The 24,793-nt window shown below is 35.0% G+C and overlaps 1 protein-coding gene across 6 annotated transcripts in view; it reads right to left on the bottom strand.

The window, feature by feature from the left end:
• Positions 1 to 24,793, bottom strand: part of SNX14 (sorting nexin 14) — an 84,336-nt gene that overhangs the window by 56,329 nt on the left and 3,214 nt on the right. For 3 of the 6 annotated variants that reach the window (XM_027057304.2, XM_027057308.2, XM_027057310.1), the window contains exons 2-6: positions 9,451 to 9,571; positions 7,790 to 7,866; positions 7,630 to 7,708; positions 3,266 to 3,309; positions 1,386 to 1,473 (exon numbers count right to left, since the gene is read on the bottom strand). In XM_027057304.2, the coding sequence (XP_026913105.1) occupies positions 1,386 to 1,473; positions 3,266 to 3,309; positions 7,630 to 7,708; positions 7,790 to 7,866; positions 9,451 to 9,571 (409 nt within the window). Of the gene's footprint in view, positions 1 to 1,385; positions 1,474 to 3,265; positions 3,310 to 7,629; positions 7,709 to 7,789; positions 7,867 to 9,450; positions 9,572 to 24,793 lie in introns of those variants that run through there. The other 3 variants (XM_027057309.2, XM_027057311.1, XM_053222492.1) reach the window with 2 other exon arrangements.

Here is a 24,793-nt window from a genome sequence, read left to right as displayed (position 1 = left end):
TGTCTCCCTCCCTCTGCCCCTCCCCCACTCACATTTTCTCTCTCTCTCAAAAATAAACATTAAAAAAAATTTAATTAAAAAGTAGACAATGTGTTTAATATTTATCAACTTTTTTCTATTTATAAAATGGTAAAAGTTCAATATGAAGAAAAATAAAGATGAACTGAAAGAAGTACATGGTAAGAACCAAAAATCAGCATCAACCCATCATGTTGGTAAGAGTTAACAATAAGGATATATATGTACTTAATACACATATTAACAAGCTTTAATATGTAAGCTTTGTTTTCAATGTGGAAAAATACCACATATATTATTTTCCAGCCTCTTCCACTTGATTATATAAGGAAAATAATTTCTCATGTAAATAAGTACTATTCTACAAAACGATTTTTCATGGCTGTACAGGATTCTATAATTAGCATGTTCTATATTTTAATCAACAATTTTATCATTAGACATCAGATTTTATTTTCAGTTTTCCTTTTCTTAAATTATACTACCATGAATCTTCGAGCATTCATTTTTACATACATCTCATGATTATTTAAAATATATTATCAAAAATATAATTAAATTTGGGAGTATAGACGTTTTTAAGTCTTTTGTTAAAGATTACCAAACTGTCCTCCAGTATATGAGTTATACCAATTTGGATTTGTACTTGTTCTGCCTGTTTCCCCACAATGACCATTACTAGACATTATCATTCTTTCCCAATCTGATAGGCAACAGAAGAGCATCTCATCAAAAAACTGTATTTATTTGATGTGAGACAACATAGTCTCAAGTGTTCATTGGCCATTTTTATTTTTCTTTTGTGAACTGCTTATTCATATTTTTGCATATCTTTTCTACAGTGATTGACTATTTTGTTAATTTCTCAAAAAAGTATAGAAACATTTAACAAGATTTACCTTTATTTAGTAATTGTAGAGAGACGATATATACCAGTTTATTGTCAATGTGCTCAATTCTATCAAACTGACAAGGCAGTATACAAGCATGTGTGTCTATAGCCAACATACTGTAACTACATACAAAGACCCAAACATATGACTTGAAACATTTTTTTAAAAAGTAGATCATAATCATCGCCATTTACTCAATAAATTCATCTAACTAGAACGAGACTTTTTTTCCTACAGTTGTCTTTAGTTGTCTTTTTATTTCTAATTACTACAAACCAAGGTGCATTAGCATTAAAGAAAGTAAAACTTATCAATAAATCAAAAATGACCCATTTACCTTTTAATCTAAAAAAATTAAAGTGAAGAAAAAAATACTTATAGTATAGGATAAAGTAAAACTAAGATTAAAAAAAAAACACCTTTTTAGGAATAATAAAACCCCAAATTCCCAAATTTCTCATTATAAATATATACCTTGTGAATCCTTCGAATTAAGACAGATGCAAAAAACCGTAATGTAATTCTCAGTTCATCAACAAAGGACTCATCATCTGTTACATCCCTTCAATTAAGGAGAAAAGCAAGCATTTAAGAGCTCAGAGAAATACACCATTACTCCTTCCACAAACCCGGGAAAGTTCAGAACTTCCTCTTTTTTTCCTTTTAATTATGCTATTTTCCTTTGCTTTTTAAACAATGCATTACATTACAGAATAAAAGATAAAAATGTACAATGAAAAAATAAGCATCTCCCATAATTCTAGTACCAAGACATAATCATTACTAAGTAAACTGTAGTATATATTTCCCTGTAGACAACCACATATACAAAGTTATATTTTTACAATACTACAATCATTTTCTAAACATCATTAAAGAAATTTCTAAGAAACAAAACAAAGAATAATATGAGAGGAGCAACAGAATTAAATTAATACAAAATTTTAATTTGGTTTAAAATATTTATAGATTAATATTATAAACTGATTGTAAAGGGTAAAAAATAATATTTCTATTTGAAAAAGAAAATAAAGTGAAACTCAAACATTTTTAAACGGAAATTTTAACAACTTTCTTCTGAGAAGCTACTTTTCATTTTCCTGAAGTCTTGAGGTCCCTAGAAGAATTAGGTCACTTCCCTAATCAAAGCAAGCGAGAAAGGTATGTATAATGGTGATATCCTGAACTTGGAGATGGTGCTATTTAGTCCCTTGGCAGAATAAAGAAGATAATTGTATTAACCACGCTTCCTACTATTAATCCCAGGAAAGTGGCTATTTCAGTATCAATAACTACACTGAAGAGAAAATACATACTTTAATATTTAGAAATACAGCCAGCTTTAATGAAGAGTCATAACACGGGCAGGAGTGAGGGGAATATTCACAACAAGATTCATTATACAAAAAGACTTATCATCAACTTTACTTAAATGGCAAATGCCCCATATTTAAGACAGAATCCAACATAAAAATATTAATTTACATAGCTTTTCAGGAAAATATGGCATATAAATTGGATATTAAGTTTAATACATATAGAGCATCTCACCTACTAGCGGCTTTTAATTAGAAAATTCAAAATATATAAAATTAAGACAGATGTCATTGAATATTACACCTGTAAGTCATATAGGTGTAAGTGTTCAAATATGTAACTAAATACACGATGTTTTTGTAAGGAAACATTTATTAAGTATATAATTTGAATTTCTGATTCTCAAACTAGATTAATTTTTTAGATCTAGAGTATTTTCTATATCCTTCCAAGGCAGAGGTTGCTTGTACATCCATAGCAGATACTAAAAACAGTTACTTTGGAAAAAAACATTAATATTCTAGGAAAATACTATTAAAATTATATTTCAATTTAATGAAACATCTGAATATAAATTTGCCTCTAAATGTACAATTATTTCAAATGTAAAAAGCGCATACAAAATATTAAGTTACTACATTCAGGAGTGATAAGAAATTCTCTAAGTTGATTTTCCTTCAAAAAGCAGCCTAGGTTTTTCTTCTTTGCTGCCACTAAACTGTTAATTGATTGCCTATGTCTATGGTTCTTATCTAGGGCCAATTATGCCTCCCAGGTAATATCTGGCAATCTCTGAAGACATTTTTGATGATCACAAATAAGAGGATGAGGGGGTATTACTGGTAGCTAATGGAAAAAGGTCAGGAGTTCTGCTAAACATCCTATAATACACAGGACAGCCCCTCCAAAAGAAGAATTACTTGGCCTAAAATGTCAATAGTGACAAAGTTGAGAAATCCCGGCCTACACTGAAAACATTTCATTAGCACACTTCATTGTATTCAGTAAAGAAAAAAGGTATTATAGAAAGAACATACCTGTACCACGGATAAACAAAGTTTTCCAACACTAATTCAAGAACCTGTATAAAAATTATTTTTTAAAGAAAAATCAAATTAATTAACTAATTCTAGGAAAATAAACCATACTACTGAATAATATATATCACCAAGAACCAATTTTATTATCCTAAATATTGACATCTAATATCATACTTTCACATGACAAAGTGTGTATGTCAACCTTACATGGTTGTTGTGATGATCAAAAACAAAATATGAGGGGCACCTGGGTGGCTCAGTTGGTTAAGTGTCCAACTCTTGATTTCAGCTCAGGTCATGATCTCACGGTTCCTGAGTCCAAGCCCCATGGTGGGCTCCATGCTGACAGCGAGGAGCCTGCTTGGAATTCTCTCTCTTCCCCTCTCTCTCTCTGCCCTTTCCTGTTTGTATGCAAACATGCTCTATCTCTCAAAAATAAACATTAAAAAAAAGAACATATGTGAAAGCCGTAAAACTCCATAAAAAGAAAAATTGCTATTAGAATGATATACACACATTTCTAAATATTCCTACAATTAAATAAAAAAAAAAACCACTTAAATTTTTCCTGACTTCTCTGAAGAGTCACTGAACTATAAGTTCTATGGAAAGAAGAAAAATATAGGTTAGCCTTTTAGATTCCTAACTTTCTCTATAAATCAGTATTCCTTGAATAAAATGAAGAAACAAGTAGGTAAGACTTACATAAGGGGTCAAATTTAGGGATCAGTGATTACTTTTATAAGGGGTCAAATTTAGGTATAAGTGATTACTTCAGAAGGGAGAATTGTGACTAAAGAAACAATGAGGGGGACTTCTGGGGTGCTAATAATGCTTTGTTTCTTGATCTGGGTGCTAGTTATATGGATATGTTTACTTTGTGAAAATTTTAGGCTGTAAATTTATAATCAGTATATAAATTATAAGTAAAAAGTAACAAAACTAAAGAAACCCTAGGTGTCAAACTTTACATTTCTTGGAGCACTTGGGTGGCTCAGTTGGTTGAGCATCTTTTTGATTTCAACTCAGGTCATGATCTCACAGTTTGGGAGTTTGAGCCCTGCATTGGGCTGTCTGGGCTGACAGTGTGGAACATGCTTGGGATTCTCTCTCTCTGCCCCTTCCCTGCTTGCTCTCTCCCTCTCTCTCTCCCAAAATAAATAAATAAACATTAAAACAAACACAAAAACAAAAAAAAACTTTCCATTTCTTGTGTCTGGGTGTAGCAGTATGTTAATTTTTAAAAAGACCTGCAACGGGGTGACTGGGTGGCTCAGTCAGTTGAGCATCCAACTTCAGCTCAGGTCATGATCATATGGTTCCTAAGTTTAAGCCCCACATTGGGCTCACTGCTAGTAGCACAGAGCCTGCTCCAGATCCTATGTCCCCCCCACCACCTGACCCTCCCCTGCTCATGCTCTCTCTCTCTCTCAAATAAACATTTTTTTAATGTGTCTATTGCAAATGTAGAACCAAAAGTTTTAAAAAATAATAAAAAATAATAAAGACTTGCAACAGTGGGCAGTAACTTTTAAAAGCAGTAAGGAGAGAATGAAACAATATATCTAATCTGACTATATGCCTATATTCCTTCTCTGGCAGCAATAAGAAAGGTTACAGATTCTCTAAATATTAAGGCAAGATTTGATTTTTTTAATTAGAAAAACTAAGCACTGGTGATTATCAAGTGGGAAAATAAAATACATATAAGCAGGGATATGACACAGAAACTAGAAAGTCTGCCATTAAACATCTGGTCTTATTTTATTTCCCAATTCCAATCACTAATTACTATTGATTTTACATCCTGAGTAGCTCTCTTCTACAGCTCCATTGATCAGTCCTTATTTTCTCACTCCTAAATTGTAGCAACAGCCTCTAAACTAGTCTCCTTCCAAGCTAGCTCCCTTCTACCCACCACAAAGCTGTTAGAGTAACCTAAAACATATATTTGAACATATTATCCCCCCCACCCGTATAAACCTTCAATTTCTCAAACCACAATATATCAAAGTAAGAAAAGTGGAGCTGCACTAATTTTAAAGGGGTGGGAGAAAGATGTCTGCCAGCAGCTGTGACCATTACTTTCTTTTCACCTCCCACTACATCCTATGAGTCACATCTGAAAACTCCAGTTACACAGTTCAAAAATCACTGGCTTCCATGATCAATTACACTCCTTCAGCAAAGTCCTTTTAGTCTTTTGATGATCTGATTTCTAAAGGGCCATATAAGAACTGGTTAAGGGGCGCCTGAGTGGCTCAGTCGGTTAAGCGTCCTACTTTGGCTCAGGTCATGATCTCATGGTTCGTGAGTTTGAGCCCCACGTCAGGCTCTGTGCTGACAGCTCAGAGCCTGGAGCCTGTTTCAGATTCTGTGTCTTCCTCTGTCTGCCCCTCCGCCACTTGCACTCTGTCTCTCGCATTGTCTCAAAAATAAATAAACATTAAAAAGAAAATTAAAAAATAAATAAATATAAACTGGTTAAGAACTAAGCCAGACTCGGGTTTTAGAGTGAGTTCTGTTACCAAGCAGCTATGAACTTGAGAAAATTATTAAAACCCTCTAAAGTCCAGTTCTGGTAAATTCATCAATAATAGCACCTATTTTATAGGTTGTGTGATTTCAGAAAATAATGTAAGTAATTAGTATTATGCCTAATACAGAGCAATAACCAATAAATATTAGCTGCTACAATAAAGTATCTTCACTGCCCACATCCTCCCTCACATTTTGCCCTCCAGCTTACTGAACACCTTGTTTCAAGGCCTCTCTTTCCTTTCAAAAGCTCTTCCTAAACCATGAAATACCTTTTTCCACACACTATCAGTTATAGAAGTATAGAAGTATAACTTCTAGTTATACTTTCTGGTTGCCCCTCTCAACAGTTATTCATTTCTTCCTCTGTACTAATAATATACATTGCACATTTCTTCCATTATTGCCTGCATTTACATTATATTGTATGTACCTGTTTATATGCCTACCTCCCCTCCTAGATTGAAATTCTTAGAAGAAAGTGACCATATCTTATTTCTCCTTCTATTCCTGGAGCCAAGTCCAGTTCCTGCCTATAGTAAAATCTCAAAAAATGTTTTTAAATGTTGGAGCTTACATTTACTGAACACCAATAAGTGCCAGGCAGTCAGCCAGGAGCTTCCCTTAAGTTCTTTCTTTCTTTCTTTTTTTTTTTTTTTAAGAAATTAATGAAGTGCCAAAGACACATAATACTCTTATTAGAGGTCTTATCTTGAGCAGACCTCATCAAATCAGCACTCTCCAATAAAAATGTAATGTGAGCCACATATGTAGTCTTAAATTTTCTAGTACCTACACTTTTTAAAAAGTAAAAAGAAACAGGTGAAATTGATTTTACAATATATTTTATTTAAACCAATATATATCTAAAATATTATCATTTCAACATGTAATCAATAAAACATATAATAGGATACTTTACCTTCCTTTTTTCTTACTAAATCCTCAAAATCACATCTCAATTTGGGCTAATACATTCCAAGTTGTTTATTAACAGCCACATGTGGCTAGTGGCAACCATACTAGATAGCATAGTCCTAAATCAAGGAATCTTGAAGATGAAAAAGGACTTACAGAAGAAATGAAAAAGAAAAGTGCCAACAGTTTGGCATTTATGTAGCCGAAGGATACAAATGGGAAAAGAAGATAATTAGGTAGGATTCAGGAGCCTAATGCTATTCTTCAACTAATTAGCATTCAACTTAATTCAGTACATATCTATCAACTACCAACAAAATATCTGGCACTATGGTTAGTGCTGGGAACAAATGGGACCCTACTCTCTGCCTTCAAGGACTTGACTGTTTTCTCAGATCAATGGGGAAAAAAAGTCTCTAAAAGAAATAACTAAAATATATGTTACCCAAAAGGTACATATAAAATGTGACTGCAACAAAGAAAAGGGAGCATTTTATTCCTACATTATGTGGAAACCGTGACAAGTATCCTGTCCTCCACTCTACCCTTCAGCCAGTGTCAAAACTGGGATCATAATTCAGCAGGACAGACTTGCTCCTTATAGCTCATGTCTCCTTTTGGAATTACAAAATAGTATTGTCTTACCATAAAGATGACTATTGTTATAAAGTTAAGCAATATCTAGGTAAAACAGTGCCTTCTTTGGCTAAAATGTCCATTTAAATTAGACATAGGATCCAAAAACATTTCTAACTTACCATTTGAGTTGCATATTTCATAATAACCAACTATCTAGTCAAGAATTGATTAGGTGGCATATATTAAGATGTTCCTTGACTAAAGTTTCCATAGTATTTCATATTTTCCGCTTGAGTATATTTGACAATATTAAATAAATCTGTTACCTCTGAGAGAGATGCATCAACCTTGGAAGAAATTTTCAAATCTAGCCATGGCTGGTAGTTTTCAAGTAGTAAGGAAGGCCTAAAGAAAATCATACAATTAAAATGCTTGAAATCCAAAAGGTAATTGGAAGGATCAACACATAAAAAATGTTTAACTTACCTATGTCGTTTACATTTCACTTTACCACAAACAGCACAGCTACGACCTTGAGGAAATAATTCTTGAAGTCCTAACTGCTAAAAAAGGGAAATGAGGAAGGGGAGAGATTTGCCTTTACTTTACACTTAATCTTTACTAAAGAGAATAATCTTTTCAAAAGCTTATCAATGTATAAATTCAGCAAATTTTTAAAAAAATTATCACTTGTATGCTGTAACACTGAAATCATTCCTTGTAATAAATACTGCTGGCTAAATTAAACTGCCAAATCAAAGAGAAAAAATACCTGATGAAATGCATTATAATACCTAAGCCAAATTTCCAAGCTTAAAATTAAGGACAGTTGTTATTTTCACTTATTAAAAAAAGAAAAATCGATCTATATTTGAAAATGATACTCTACTGAAAAAATGTAAGAAAAAACTATTTTTTATTTCTCTAAAACCTTAACTTCAATTAGGAGAAAGAGAAGTAATGTTCCTGACAAAATATGGGGCATCACTGGGGGTGTTTGGGTGGCTCAGTCAGTTAAGTGTCCCATTCTTGGTTTCGGCTCAGGTCATGATCTCATGATCATGGGATCAAGCCTCGTGTCTAGCTCCACACTGAGCATGGGGAGCCTGCTTGAGATTACCTTTCTGACCCTCCCCCACTCATGCACACATGTGCACATGCTGTCTTTTTCTCTCAAAATAAATAATCATTCAAATATGAGGCACCCCCTTCCTCTGTGTTTTTTTCTTAGTAGAAATACCAACAAATCTAAAAAGAGGGACCGAATTAACTTGAAGAATTATTAAGTGAGACTTCAAGATATCTACATACTAGTGACTTTGCCTACTCGACATAGATTCAGTACACTACCACCCTAATGAAATTTCAGATACACAAATTATTTTGGTTAAGCAAACTTCCTAATTATTTCTGTCTCTTTTTATGGAGCAAAAAGAGATTTAGGAAATTAACAGGGTTAGATCATTTAATCCAGAGTTCCCTAATTGTGTCTGTGCCTCAGAATCACCTGGAAAGCCTTTAACAAATACTGACTATGAGGTCCTAACCAAGAACTATTCCATCAAAATCTGGTGGGAAGGCCTAGGAATCTCTATTTTAAAGATTCCTCAGGTGATTCTACTATACAACCAATCTGGGAACCTCTGTCTTAATTTATTGTCTTCATGGTTAATATGCAGTTAGAGGACACTCTAAAATTATGGATCTCAGGGCACCTGGGTTGCTCAGTAGGTTAAGTGTCCAACTTCAGCTCAGGTCATGATCTCACATTCATGAGTTCGTGAACTGTGCTGACAGCTCAGAGCTTGGAGCCTGCTTTGGTTTCTGTGTCTCCCTCTCTCTCTGCCCCTCTCCTGCTCACACTCTCTCACACTCTCAAAAATAAATAACATTAAAAAATAAAATAAAATTATGGATCTCAACTTTTTGAGAATTTTGTATTTTCTTTTCATAGCTCCCTGTAGAACTATATACCTTCAAAAATATACACATAAATTTCATTTTGAATATGTTCTTATGTCTTCCACTATTAAATAATACCAGATGGATTTTTTAAATCACTGCTTTAACATGCTTTCAATAATAATATTAAACAGCACAGATAATACATGCTGACTCTTTCAAAAATAAGAACACAAAAATTTTACCTTGGGTTTGTATTTTATTGTGAAGAATATATTTGGTAAGAGAGAATCTGGTCCCAATGAGCAATAGAAGGTAACAACTCCAGCAACAAATGACCAGAAGATCATTAAAACATGAAGATACCTTAGAAATAAATGAAAATAATTATTACAACCAAACAAAAGTATAAAATTTAAGTTATTCCTTCAATGATTCAACAAGTATTTATTAAGCACCTACCATATGAGACTGAAGACAAATCTCCAATTGTCATGTCTCTGATATATTTATTTAACTCTAAGGATCACAGAATGCATGCTATCAAATGTACATTTCATTTAAAGTATATGAAAGTATAAATTTTCAGTATTTTGTAATTTGGTACCTAGGTTTGACTAGTCTATATTTTTCCAAAAGACCTTCCAATAATATTGGTAGTATTAATACACCATCAAAATTCTGATTATTTTTCATTAAATCAAAAAAAACTTTACTGACTGACTAATATTTTGTGCTACCCAGTACTACACTCTAGGGAGACAACTGGGAACAGCACTGCCATGATCTTTACATGCATGGAAAACATGATCTAGTAGATGTAACAGGTAAGTAAATGAGCACAATACAGTGTGATCATGTGTTCTATATTATGACAAGAGAAAGCATACATGATATGGGAACACCTCAGGCAGAATATATAACCCAAATTTAAAAGGACAAAAAAGCTTTTTTCAAAGAAAGCAGTATCTATGGAAAAGCTTAAAAGAGTGAGTAGCAGAAACCCAACAGAAAAGAATAGGGTAGAGAAATGAGGGACTTGGAAAGAGACAGGGGAATTCAAACTTGGGAAAACCACATGAACTAAGATTTGAGCATAGCTCCAAGGACAAAGTGGCTTTAAGATGAATCTTAAAACAAAACAAAACAAAACAAAACAAAACAAAACAAAACAGGGGTGTCTGGGTGGCTGTCAGTTTAGAGTCCCACTTCAGCTCAGGTCATGATCTCATGGTTCATGACTTCAAGCCCCATATCAGGCTTGCCGCTGTCAGCACAGAGTCCTCTTAGGATCCTCCGTCCCCGTCTCTCTCTGCCCCTCCCCTGCTCATGCTCTCTGTGTCTCAAAAATAAACATTAAAAAGAAAAAAAAAAAAAAAGAAACAGAAGCCAGATGATATGGAGTCATAAAATAAGGCATCTTAACATGTCTCAATACAGGCAGTCCTCATACTGCACAGTCCTGATATGCACAAATTTTTGTTAGCACAATTTTGTGAAACACCAGTCCCCCAACAACACAGTTCAAATCCCAATTACCACATTATGTCTATTAATTGATAACTGTATAAGGTACAAACTGTGGTGCTAGTTCTTCAGTCCACAAATCACTATGTAGTGGTGAGAGGAGAGTGAAGCCAGGCCACAGAAAGAGAAAAAGGGAAGTGAAGAAAGTATTGGTTGCATTTTAAATTCCAGTTCTACGTGTCTCTGAAGCCTAGCTACTACAACTCCAGTTCTTTCTGCACTTACAAAAACTTCCAAGGATTCCACTCTTTGCCAAACCTAGTGTGAGTTTAGTTTCTGTCATCTACCACAAGTAATATCTAGGAGACAATGAAGAGTTTTAAGAAGATTTTAGGAATTTTCAAAGTTTTACGAAGGAGAGTGGTATCACTAGACTCTATAATCAAAAAACCACTCTGGCTGCAGTATAGAGATAGCAGCCTAAACTGGAAACATGCAGGCTAATTAGAAAGCTGCAGTAATCCACAGGAATAAAAGGATAGCCAATACAGAGATAAAAAGCTGATTGTTCTGCAACACCTAAGAGGAAGAATTAAGAGGACTGAGTTGTTGATTATGTGAGCTGAAGGAATAGGTAAAAAAATCAGTTCTCTTTGGACATGCTAAATTTCAAGTGTCTTAAAACATGGCAAGCCGAGATGCTTCACGAGCAGTTAAATATTGGGTAGTTTAAATCTCTGCAGAGAATATGGGCTAAGGAAAAGATTTTGGGGATTATCACATAAAGGTCACTGAAGTCATGGGAATAAATGCAATGACCAAAGGAAAAGCTACAGAATGAAAAAAGAAGAGAGACGTTTAAGAAATAAGCAGAGCCAGATAAATTTATAAAGGAATTAGAAGAGCTGGGAAGAAAACCAAGGATCAAGTCATAAAAGCTGTCAAGGCAAAAAAATCAATCAATCAATCAACAGGGACAAAGTAGTTAACATGATCAAATATTTGTAAAATTAAGTAAAAGACAGTTTAGCAACTGAGAAGTTTTAGCAACAAAAAAAGGCACTGATGAACTGGCAAAAGCAATCTTAGTAGAATGGCAAAGGACCACAGTGGATTACAGAGTGAAATGGAAGTAAAAAAGTAAAGTTGGTAAATGTGGTGAATTCACTTTTTAAAGGAATGACGGGCTAAGGTGGTGGCTGGAGGAAGATAATGAGTGAAAATGTTTAGTAAAACCTAATCATATTTAAATGTTGACAGGATAGCAGAAGAAAAGAGAAAAAAAAAAGGAGAGAAGAACTAATTGAATAACATCCTAGTGAAGACAGCAGTAGTTGGGATTCAGAGCCTAAATAGAATAGTAATAAGAGGGGGAGATATCTCTTCCCAAATACTAGAGACAAAGAACAGATGGATGGGAATGCAGTTAAACCCGTCAATTCAGTAGTGAGGATTAAAATATAGTGGCCTTCAAGTGAAATAGGAGATGCTCAGAGAAAAGGCAAAGGTTGCAAGATAAGTTCTAGCAGATTGGGGAAGTTCTGAAACAGCTGCTCAGGAAAAGTAAAGAAAAGGGTATTCTGAGGAACTGCTGGACAATACTGAAGTTGAAGAGTTAAATTTACAGATTTGGGACTTTCTCTTAGCATTCAGTGACCAAGATATAAACACTAAAAAAGCAAGCAGCATCATTGATCCAAGATTTGAATTTTGTCAGGTGAGTGCATAGAAAGGAGTTAAGGATTCTGGTAAGAGAGTGGTTGAAGTGATGAACCATGGATTCTAAGCTAGACCAACTCTAAACTGCATAGGAAAGCAACAAGAGAAGTGAAATAACAGATAGGAAGAAAACAAAGGAGTCAGGGGGCTGAGAAGTCAAGGAGCAGGTACAATGTGACTGACTGAATGAAAGAAGTAGACAATGGTCAGCAAGAAGGATACTTGTTTTTTAAGATTTTGGAGGTAAAGCTCTTTCTGGTGATAATAAGGGCCACTGTATGTTGATCCAAGTGGAAGGCTGAAAAGGAATCACCTCAAGAAAGACTATTTGGTTGGTTATTCACACAAGCACTGAAGTCACCTAGAATGATGATAAGATTTAAAATGGAGAGAAAGTTTATAACCCACAAACCAAAGTCATCTATAAACGAACACAAATGACCTGGAGATTGGTATCAATGAGAAAACAGACAAATGGCATATGTTTCAAAGGAGTAAGAGACTTCTGCTTCCTTGTCAGAATGATTGGTACCAGACTTACCTTCAAACCATAAACAACTATAAAATAGGACAAAACATATGCAGTAACTTTCAGGCACTGGACAACAGGTAGTAGAGGATTGTAATCTGATTGTAACCAAGCACACAATTGAGTTCCACATCCATCCCAGTTCTCTGACTGGGAACAATGTCCCAAGTACAGTATGGAATACAAAAGATTACAGAAGACCTGGGAGCTCAGAACTGGGAAATATACAGCACCAAGTAGTAAGAAGTGAAGACGGATGATTAGAGGGTGCTTACCTATTAACACACAGTGGCCAAGTAAATATAAAAGCTCTGAAACAAAGACTCAGCCACCAAACCAAATGAATTGCCTGGTCTTAATGTTGGCTGCAGAACAAAATAAAAACCCCTTAAACTTGTATGGTCCCTTTCAGTCTGGCCCCAGTTCACCTTTCTACTCTTACAGCTTCCCATTCCTTTTTTTTTTTTAAGGTTTATTTATTTTTGAGAGAGAGTGAGTTTGTGTATGTGAACGAGCAGGGGAAGGGCAGAGAGAGAGGGAGACAGAGGACCCAAAGTGGGCTCTGTGCTGACAGTGGAGACCCCAATGCGGGGCTCAAATTCGTGAACAGTGAGATCATGACCTGAGCTGAAGTCGGACGCTTAATGAACTGAGCCACTCAGGTGCCCCCCCCCTTTTTTTTTAAAGTAATCTCTACACCCAACATGGAACTTGAACTCACAGCCCTGAGATCAAGACTCACATGCTCTACTGACTGAGCCAGCCAGGCACCCCTCTTCCCATTCCTTTATCCAAAGCTTCACTCTAACCAAAATAGCATACCTGACATCAAGCTTTAAAAAAACAAAAACAAAAAAAACCCTATGCTTGGAAACTAACCCAAATTATAGAGATATTTCTAAATTTTTTTTAAGTTTATTTATTTTTGAGAGACAGAGACAGAGAGACAGAGAGATAGAGAGATGGAGGGGAGGGGCAGAAAGAGAGGGAGACACAGATCCAAAGCAGGCTCCAGGCTCTGAGCTGTCAGGGCAGAGCCCAATGCAGGGCTCAAACTCATGAGACCATGACCTGAGCTGAAGTTGGACACTTAACCCACTGAGCCACCCAAGGCACCCGTTAGAGGTATTTCAAAGAGGAAATTATGAAATTCTTGTCCACAGCTGCTTACCAAAAATCATTCTGACCAAGACAGACATGACTCAGAATTCAGAATTTTTAGGTTTTGAACAGTACATATTTCATATATAATTTAACACCTCCAGTGAGATCTAATGCAATACTCCATAACCAAATATTAATACCTCTGCAGCAAAATATATGAACTATAAGAAATAAGTAAATCAGAAATAAATACTATAAATAGTCTCATGTCTATTCAGGTCAGGTTTTGTCATCAAATGTAATTGGTGTCAGTCAAATCTAGGAGAAAAGTTACTTCTTCAGAGCCTTCTGATTTCAAAATTACAGATTAGGAATTATAGACCCGTACTCAGACTGAAAGACAATGTATGGACTGTAACTAAGGCAAGCAATAACTATGGTATTATTTAAGAAAAAAATCTGTATCTTTATTTTTATTTTTTTGAGAAAGAGAGAGCATGAGCAGGGGAGAGGCAGAGAGAGAGGGAGACAGAGGATCCCAAGCGGGCTCTGCGCCAACAGCAGCAGTCCTGTTCAGGAACTCGAACTCACAAACTGAGAGATCATGACCAGAGCCAAAGTCAGACACTCAACCAATTGAGCCACCCAGGTGTCCCCAAAATCTGTATCTTTAAATGCATTACCCCTGTGGTTCTCAACGAAGAGTGTTTTGTCCTCCAGGGGACATTTGGCAGTATATTTCTGATAGTCACAACTGTGGGGAGAGGGGAAAGGAAAGTACACTATTGACATCAAATGGCTAGAGGCCAACGCTCCGGCTAAATATCCTACAATGCACATGCCAGTCCCCCAACAACAAAAAATTATCTAACCCAAATTATCAGAAGTGCTCAGGTTGAGAAATCCTGCACTAATCAGAGACAAATGTTAAAACCAACAAGCTAAACACTCAGAAAGTTGGGGAAAAATCAGGATCCAAACACAGAAAAAGGAAGAAAATAATAAAGAAAGGAATCAAAATCAATAGACAACAATGACAAGAAAAATAACAAAATACAAGCTAGGTTTTTGAAAAATTAATAAAATAAGTAAACCTCTAACTGGAAACTAGTGGAGATTACTAGGGCACCAATTATAACTTAAAACAGTGATAATTACGGGTTCCTGGGTGGCTCAGTTGGTTAAGCATCCGACTTCAGCTCAGGTCATGATCTCACAGTTGGTGAGTTCAGGCCCCACTTGGAGCTCTGGGGTGACAGCTCAAAGCCTGGAGCCTGCTTCAGAATATATGTGTGTGTGTGTGTGTGTGTGTGTGTGTGTGTGTGTGTGTGTCTGCCCCTCCCTCTCTCTCTCTCTCAAAAATAAACATTAAAAAAGATTTTTAATTGATAATTAAACTACAAGAGTAAGTATTTATCCTACTTTTCCAATTTGAGCTGTACTAAATTGTAACTAAATAAACCTAACAGATGAAGTAAAGCAATTCTAGACGGGAAAAAAAAAAGAATTCAAATTTTAAAATATACACAGAATAAAAAATATGAGAAAATCATCATGTTGCAACCTATAATGAAGTAACTCATCATGTTGCAACCTATAATGAAGTAACTCATTCAGGGAATAAGTGATAAAAACCCAAAGAGAAGGTTTGTTGGGCAAAGTATTAGCTGTCACTACCCAATTCCACAAAAAGTGAGGCAACTCCATCTGATGTGGAATTATCCTCTCAGGTGACATAAGATGTACATAACATCACCAAAGCATTCTGCACACACACAAAAAAAATCTAAATATGATTGAACTTATAAATCTAACACCTTGTCTCCAAAAAAAAAATTGCAGGTGAAGACATAAAACAAAAATCAAAACAAAAAACAAACCAAGACACCACGAGGAAACTATTAGCAAAAGTGAAAAAATGACCCAGTTTCTTCAACAAGTCAATGGTGGGGAGAGGAGAAAGAAGTAGGTAATGAAGAGTGTTCTATATCCAGGTTGACAAACTATGGCATGTGGGCCAAATGCCACCCACCTTGGTATGGCTCTCAAGCTATGAGAAGTTTTTACATTTTTTTAAAGGTTCTTAAAAAAAAATGAATATGGGACAGAGACCTGATGCAGCCCAAAAGTCTAAAATATTTACTATCTGACACTTTACAGAAAAACTGTGCCAACTCTTGTTTTAAATTATAAGAGATTTATAAAAGCTTAAGAGATGTAGATGTAGATCTACAATGAGTGGATCTATTTTAGATCCTGATTTGTATAGTATACTATAAATTTTTATACAATTAGGAAAATTTGATTACAGACTTGTTATTAGATATTAACCACTATTAATTTTTTAAGGTTATGGTTTTGTGTGGAAGTGATTTTTTAAATGGGGAAAGTTCAGATTTTTTTTTCTAAAAATGCAAGATATTGCTGGTTATTGAACCTGTGTGAGGAGTGCTTGGAAGTTCCTTGGACTCTCTTTTTTTTCTATGTATGCTTGGAAACTTTCAAAACCAAAGTCAATAAAAAAGACAGTTTTAGCAAGACCAAAAAATAAAAGAAAAAGAGAAAATACAAAATATATAAAGTATAGAATAAAAAAGAAATAATCACAGGTAAAACTGAAAAGAAAAATGAAACTATGAATAATTATGTTCATAACCTGGATAACCTGCAGGGCATAAATTTCTAGAAAAAGACAAAAATGCTAGAAATTATTATGTGAAGAACTAGGTAACTTATATAGACCAACTATCATTACAGAAATTAAAACAGTAATCAGAGATCTGGCTGAAGGAAAAAAAAAAAAGGTCCTGACCCAAATGGTTTTACCAAACTTTAATGAGATAATCCCTATCCTATACAGATGGCTTCAGGAAAGAAAAAATTAGAAAAAGCTGGTAATTTAGAAGGATTAATATAATTTTAATTCCCAAATCAGATAAAGACAATATAAGATGAACATTAGGTCTATTTTAATTTATGAAGTATTAAGTAAAATATTAACTAAAACTAGCAGTGTATCATAATGAATAATAATACATCATAAGAAGGGCATGTTTTTAAATAGCTCATTACCTTTAAATCTATATCATCACAGACTAAAGGAGAAAAAAAAAATCTAAACAGTGATGCCTCTTGACCTAACCACTAGTTTACAGACAACAGAGAGGGAAAGGAATATACCCAACAACACTACAGGGATATAAACAACAAAAGCTAAACTATAAAAAACTCCAAAAACATATGGCCCAGTTTCTTAAACAAATAAATTGCAAGATTAAAACAAAGTAGGCTGTATGTGAAGGGGAGGTAGCTTTCAGATCAAAAGATCATACTTGGATCTTGATTTGACTAACTGTAAAAAGTTGTTTACAAATAAGATTCATTATGGATAGAGTAACAGACAAAAACATGGTAAAGTATGTGAAAATATAGTAAAATATTAATAATGGTAAAATCTAGGCAGTACATAACTGGTCATTTATTGTAAATTCCAACATTGCTGTATGCTTAAAGTTTTTTTTTTTTCATAAAATGTTGGAGGGAAATTCTAACAAATTCAGGGAAATCTGAACATTTAGTGGATATTTGATGACGTTAAGAAACTATTTTTTTTTAATGTGATGTGGTATTGTGGTTATGTAAGAAAAAAGGACTCTTGTCTATTAGAGATACATACTGAAATGTTTAATGTTTATAAATAAAATATGTGGGATTTGCTTTAAAATAATTATGGGGGAGATATTTGACTTTGAGCTCATAATTTTTTAAGCTGGGTGACAATGGTTTCTAAGAGGCTTCATTATATAATTCTATTTTTACTTATATATGTTTAAAATTATCCATAATAAGATTTTTAAAATGAAAAAAAAAAAGGCGATTAAAAAGAGCAGCAGCACTTAGGTAGCTCAGTTGGTTGGGTGACTGATTTAGGCTCAGGTCATCATCTCAGGGTCCTAAGATGGAAATGGAGACCCCACTCCACGTCAGGCTCAGAGCTGGGTGTGAAGCCTGTCAGCCTGCTTGAGATTCTCTCTCCCTCTTCCTCTGTCCCTCTCCCACTCATACTAGCTCTCTCTCTCTCTCTCTCAAAAAAAAAAAAAAGACATTAAGAGCAGATCTAAATGTAGAGATTATTGATGTTCATGGATGAAAACTTTAAAAACAGTAAAGATATCAATTCTATCCATATTAAGTTACAAATTAAGTAACACTGTGGTGGCATTAAATACGACTGCAAATTCTCTGACACTCTTCACATAAAAAAGCAGGAGTTTAGGGGCACCTGGTTGGCTTGGTCTGTAGAGCATGCAGCTCTTGATCTCACAGTTATGAGTTCAAACCCCACATTGGACATGGAACCTCCTTTAAAAAAAAAAAGCAGGAGTTTAATTTCTTTCCCCTTAAATAGGGGTTAGCTTTAATAATTCACCTCAACTAAAAGAATGGGGCAGAGATGCAACTACCTAACTTCCAAAGGTAGGTCATAAAATGGATATGGCTTCTGACAAGGTCTCTTTCTCAGGATGCTCACTTTTGTAAGCCAGCACCATGATGGGGAAAAAAGCCACATGTAAAGGTTGTATATACAAGTTCTGGGCTGTAGTCCCACCAAGATCACACTCAACGATAAGCATCAACTGTCACACATGTGAATGAATAAGCCAACAAATTACTATTCTAGCCCCTTGCCTTCATATACCTAGCTGATGCACAGTGAACACAGACCAACTCCTGTCCAAATTACAGTTCTGTAAGCAAATTAGATGTTGTTGTTGATTTAAACCACAAATTTGAGGGATGGTTTATGTGACAATACATAAACAAAACAGAAACTACATTCAAAATTCCAGCTCAATCTTTTGAGAAATTTGACATATTCATTCTAAAATGAATAGGGAAAATAAAGGTTTAAAAAGAGCTATGCCAACTTTGGGAAAGAAGGGCCAAGAGTGAGAATTTGTCCTAGCAAATATAAAACCACACTGTAAAACTTAACAGTATTGTTTAAAAAAAGAAAAGGAAAGAAAAGAAAATCTGTTACTGTTATAGGAAGAGAAAAATAAAAGAAACAGAACTTGGAGTGAAAGATCTATGAAGTTTGGTAACAAAATACATGACACTCTAGAGTCTATCTGTCTGGGTTAAAATCCTGGCTATGACACAATGCAAATTACATACCCTCTCTGACTTGTCTGGTCCTCTATAAAATGTGGCAATAATAATACCTAATCATAATGTTATTATGATGATTAAATAAGATCAAAAAAGTGCTTAGAATAGCCTGTCACATACTAAGTTAAGTGTATGTAAGCCAGTTGTGGTAATTTAAAAAGTAATAAAGAACTATCAATGAAGTAAAGAGACAACCTATGGAATGCAAAAAAAATTTGCTACCCATATATCTGATGAGATTAATATCTAAAATAAATAAAGAATTCAGGGGCACCTTGGGTAGCTCAGTCGGTTGAGTGGCCGACTTTGGCTCAGGTCATGATCTCACCGTTCATGGGTTCAAGCCCCACATCGGGCTCTGTGCTGACAGCTCAGAGCCTGGAACCTGCTTCGGATTCTGTGTCTCCCTCTCTCTCTGCACCTCCCCCACTCATACGCTCTTTCTCTCTCAAAAAATAAACACTAAAAAAAAAAAAAAATTCATACAACTCAATAGCAAAACAACAAATAACCCAATTAAAAAAGTGCAGAGGACCTGTTGCATGTCAAAACTCTGTAGAAATGATATAGCCAGTAAAGTGATACTAGCTCAGTGCTTCAAGATGACTGTCCGTGTTTATAACCTTGATAAAGTGTAGACTTTATATAACAAATGCCTGAGAGCTCTCCCTCCTAACTTTGTTACCCAAATGTGGCCTTAGATGGTTTTCAACTGTTACGTATTTTCTCTCTGATGTGGAAGTTGAAAGGTCTTTTCTGGCACCAACAGGCAAAACCACTAAATATGGAAAACCTGACTATTTATCAGAAATGTTGTCAGAGAAAGATCATAAAGGGGGGGAAATATGAAAGTGAATAAAGAAAACACCACTTCAAATGAAGCTGGGAGGTCAGAAAGGGGATCTCTCACAGCCTACCACTCATTAATTGCAGACCCCAACATGAAGAGAAATACCTCGCACTGCCAACAGAAAGAAGCCTACCTTACTACTCCAACAAGGGGGAGAAAGTTTCCATGTACAGCAAGCCCAGCCAGTGAGGATATACCACAACTCTATCAATGCAATCCCTACCAAAATAACCCCAACATTCTTCACAGAGCTAGAACAAACAATTCTAAAATTTGTATGGAACCAGAAAAGACCCCAAACAGCCAGAGTAGTGTTAAAAAAGAAAATCACAGCTGGAGGCATCACAATTCAACACTTCAAGTTGTATTACAAAGCTGTAATCATCAAGACAGTATGGTACTGGCACAAAAACAGACAGATCAATGGAACAGAATAGAGAACCCAGAAATTGACCCACAAATGTATGGTCAACTCATTTTTGACAAAGCAGGAAAGATTATCCAATGGGAAAAAGACAGTCTCTTCAACAAATGGTGTTGGGAAAACTGGACAGAAACATGTAGGAGAATGAACCTGGACAACTTTCTTACACCATACACAAAAATAAACTCAAAATAGATGAAAGACCTAAATGTAAGACAGGAAACCATCAAAATCCTAGAGGAGAAAACAGGCAATAACCTCTTTGACTTCAGCTGTAGCAACTTCATACTGGAAATGTCTCCAGAGGGAAGGAAAACAAAAGCAAAAAATGAAGTATTGGGACCGCATCAAGATAAAAAGCTTCTGCGCAGCGAAGGAAACAATCAACAAACTAAAAGGCAGCCTACAGAATGGGAGAAGACATTTGCAAATAACATATCAGATAAAAGGTTAGTATCCAAAATCTGTAAGGAACTTACTAAACTCAACACCCAAAAAACAAATAATCCTGTGAAGAAATGGACAGAAGGCATGAACACACATTTCCAAAGAAGACATCCAGATGGCCAACTGACACATGAAAAAATGCTCAACATCACTCATCATCAGGGAAATACAAATCAAAAACACAATAAGATACCACCTCATATCTGTCAGAATGGCTAAAATTAACAACTCAGGCAACAACAGATGTTGGCCAAGATGCAGAAAAAGAGGAACCCTTTTGCACTGCTGCTGGGAATGCAAACCAATGCAAACTGGGAGAGGTGCAGCCACTCTGGAAAACAATATGGAGGTTGCTCAAAAAATTTACAACCACTTTAAAAACCATTCAAAAATTAAAAACCATTAAAAATACAAAAATTCTGATTCAAAGGGGCACATACACCACAAAGTTTATGGCAACACTATCAACAATAGCCAAATTATGGAAAGAGCCCAAATGTCCACTGACTGATGAATGGATAAAGAAGATGTGGTACATACATACAACGGAATATTATGCAGTGATCAAAAAGAATAAAATCTTGCTATTTGCAACAACGTGGGTGGAACTAGAGTGTATTATGCTAAGTGAATTAAGTCAAAGAAAGATAAGTATCATATGACTTCACTCAAATGTGGAATTTAAGAAACAAAACAGATGAACATAAGGGAAGAAAAGGAAAAAGAAGTTAAAAAGAGAGACGGAGGCAAACCATAAGAGACTCAAATACAGAGTTATGGTCATTAAGTAGGGCACCTTTTGGGATGAGTAGTGGGTGTTATATTTAAGTGATGAATCACTAAATTCTACTACTGAAATCATTATTACACTATATGCTAACTACCTTGGATTTAAACAAAACTTAAAAATTAAAAACAGTAAAACATTTGTATATTTTTTCAAAAAAAAAAAAAAAAAACAACATATGCCACCACTCAAGTTCTTCCAATGGACTTTTACTCAAAGAAGCCCCTGCCATCTTCTTCTTTTCTCTATTAACATTCCTCTCGTTTGATTTTCAGACTTGTCTTTGCTTTCCCATAGCAATTGCAATTGTTCTGCTATTCCTGAATAAACCCATTTTGCTGGTAAAAAAATAATTAATTAATTAGTTAATAAATAATAATGCAAGAGAACCTAAACAGACATTTCTCCAAAGAAGTTATAAGAAATACCAACAGGTACATGAAATGATTCTCAATATCACTACTCATCAGGGAAATGCAAATTAAAATCACAATGAGATATCCCCTCACACCTGTTAGAATGGCCATCATCACAAAAAGGAACTACTGGGACCACATCAAAATAAAAAGCTTCTGCACAGCGAAGGAAACAATCAGCAAAACTAAAAGGCAACTGACAGAATGGGAGAAGATATTTGCAAATGACATATCAGATAAAGGGTTGGTATCTGAAATCTCTAAGGAACTTATCAAACTCAACACCCCCCAAAAAAAATAATCCAGTGAAGAAATGGGCAGAAGACATGAATAGACACTTCTCCAAGGAAGACATCCAGATGGCCAACCGACACATGAAAAAATGCTCAACATTTTTCATCATCAGGGAAATACAAATCAAAACCACAATGAGATACCACCTCACACCTATCAGAATGGCTAACATTAACAACTCAGGCAACAACAGATGTTGGTGAGGATGCGGAGAAAGAGTTTGCATTGCTGGTGGGAATGCAAGGTGGTGCAGCCACTCTGGAAAACAGTGTGGAGGTTCCTCAAAAAATTAAAAATAGAACTACCGTATAACCCAGCAATTGCACTACTAGGTATTTATCCAAGGGATACAGCTATGCTGTTTCAAAGGGACACATGCACCCCAATGTTTATAGCAGCACTATCAACAATAGCCAAAGTATGGAAAGAGCCCAAATGTCCGTTGATGGATGAATGGATAAAGAAGATGTGGTGTACATATATACAATGGAGTATTACTTGGCAATCAAAAAGAATGAAATCTTGCCATGTGCAACTATGTGGATGGAACTAGAAGGTATTATGGTAAGTGAAATTAGAGAAAGACAAATATCATATGGCTTCACTCATATGAGGACTTTAAGAGACAAAACAGATGAACATAGTAAAGGGAAGCAAAATAATATAAAAACAGAGAAGGGGACAAAACATAAGAGACTGTTAAATGTGGAGAACAAACAGAAGGTTACTGGAGGGGTTGGGGCGGGGGATGGGCTAAATGGGTAAGGGGCATTAAGGAATCTACTCCTGAAATCATTGTTGCACTATATGTTAACTAATTTGGAGGTAAATTAAAAAAATAAAATTTTAAAAAAAGAAAGAATGGCCATCATCAAAAAAACAAGAGATAACAAATGTTAGTGAAGATGTGGAGAAAAGGAAACAAGGGTTTGGTGTACTGTTGGTGGGAATGTAAATGGATACAGCCACTATGAAAAACAGTTTGGAGGATTTTTAAAAAATTAATACAACTGTTTTATAATTCAGCAACTCCACTTCTGAGAATATACCCAAAGGAAACAAAAACACTAACTTAAAAAGATATCTGCACTTGCATGTTCACAGTAAAATTTTTACTACAGTCAAGATATGGAAACAACCTAAGTGTGCATCAATGGATGAATAGACAAAGAAGCTGTGGTATATATACACAAAAAGAATATTATTCAACCATAAGAAGTGAAGAAATCCTACCATTTGGGATAATATGGATGGACCTTAAAGGTATTATGCTAAGCAAAATAAGTCAAACAGAGAAAGAAAAATAGGGTATGATCTCACTTATATGTAAAATCATAAGGAAAAAAACCTCATACAATAAGACATCAGACTGTGGTTACAAGAGGTGGAGCATAGGGGACAGGAAACTGGAGGGAGCTGGTCAAAAGTTACAAACTTTCAGGAATAAGATAAATAAGTACTAGGGATGTAATGTACACCATGATGACTATAGCTAACAATTAAACTACAATTAACTAAAACTACAACGACCTACTAGTATACATTCACTAAAATGACTAAACTAACTCCACAGACAGTATCAGACAGAACAGTCAAATGTTTTTGGCAGGAGTGAAAATTAGTATAACTACTTTGTAAAGCTATCTGGCAGTATCTACTTAAGTCAAACAAACCCATACACTATAACTAAGCATTTCCATTCATGGACATATACCCAAAATAAATAAGTCTACCAAAATAAATATATATGAGAATATTCATAGCATTAATAATAGCCAAAAACTATAAACAAGTCAAATGCCCTTCAACAGAAGAATGGATAAACAAAGTGTGTCATATTCCCAGTGGAATACTGCATAATAACAAAAGAGACTGAAGTACTGATATACACAACAGTATGGATAAATCTCAAACACAGAGTGAGAGAAAGAAACCAGATACAAGAGGACCACATAATTACATTCATATGAAATCCAAAAACAAGCAAAACTGATCCATGGTGACTGAGGTTACTCACAAAGGTGTCTGCTGGCATGCTAGAATAAATGAGATAAAAATAACTGCTAACATTTAATAAGAGTATGTTCTATATGCTGAGCACCAATTTAAACACTTTCCATGTATTAACCACTTAGTCATCAAAATAATCATATAATGTAGGTACTAATATTATCCCTATTTTACAGACAAGAGGACTGTGACAGGTAAAAGATCACTTATCCAAAGTCACATAACTGATTAATGGAGGAGTCAGAATCAAATTCTTACAGTCACGCTTAGGTTCAAAACTTTCACACACAACCATAAATTGCCTCAATAATTAATGAAAATTCTTAATACAATACCTGGGCCAAACAAAACACTCACAAAGTGTTAGTT

The sequence above is a fragment of the Acinonyx jubatus genome, chromosome B2 (assembly GCF_027475565.1).
Source record: "Acinonyx jubatus isolate Ajub_Pintada_27869175 chromosome B2, VMU_Ajub_asm_v1.0, whole genome shotgun sequence".
NCBI lineage: Eukaryota > Metazoa > Chordata > Mammalia > Carnivora > Felidae > Acinonyx > Acinonyx jubatus.
The sequence above is the reverse complement of the archived record's forward strand: the minus strand, read 5'-3'. Positions and strand labels throughout refer to the sequence as shown.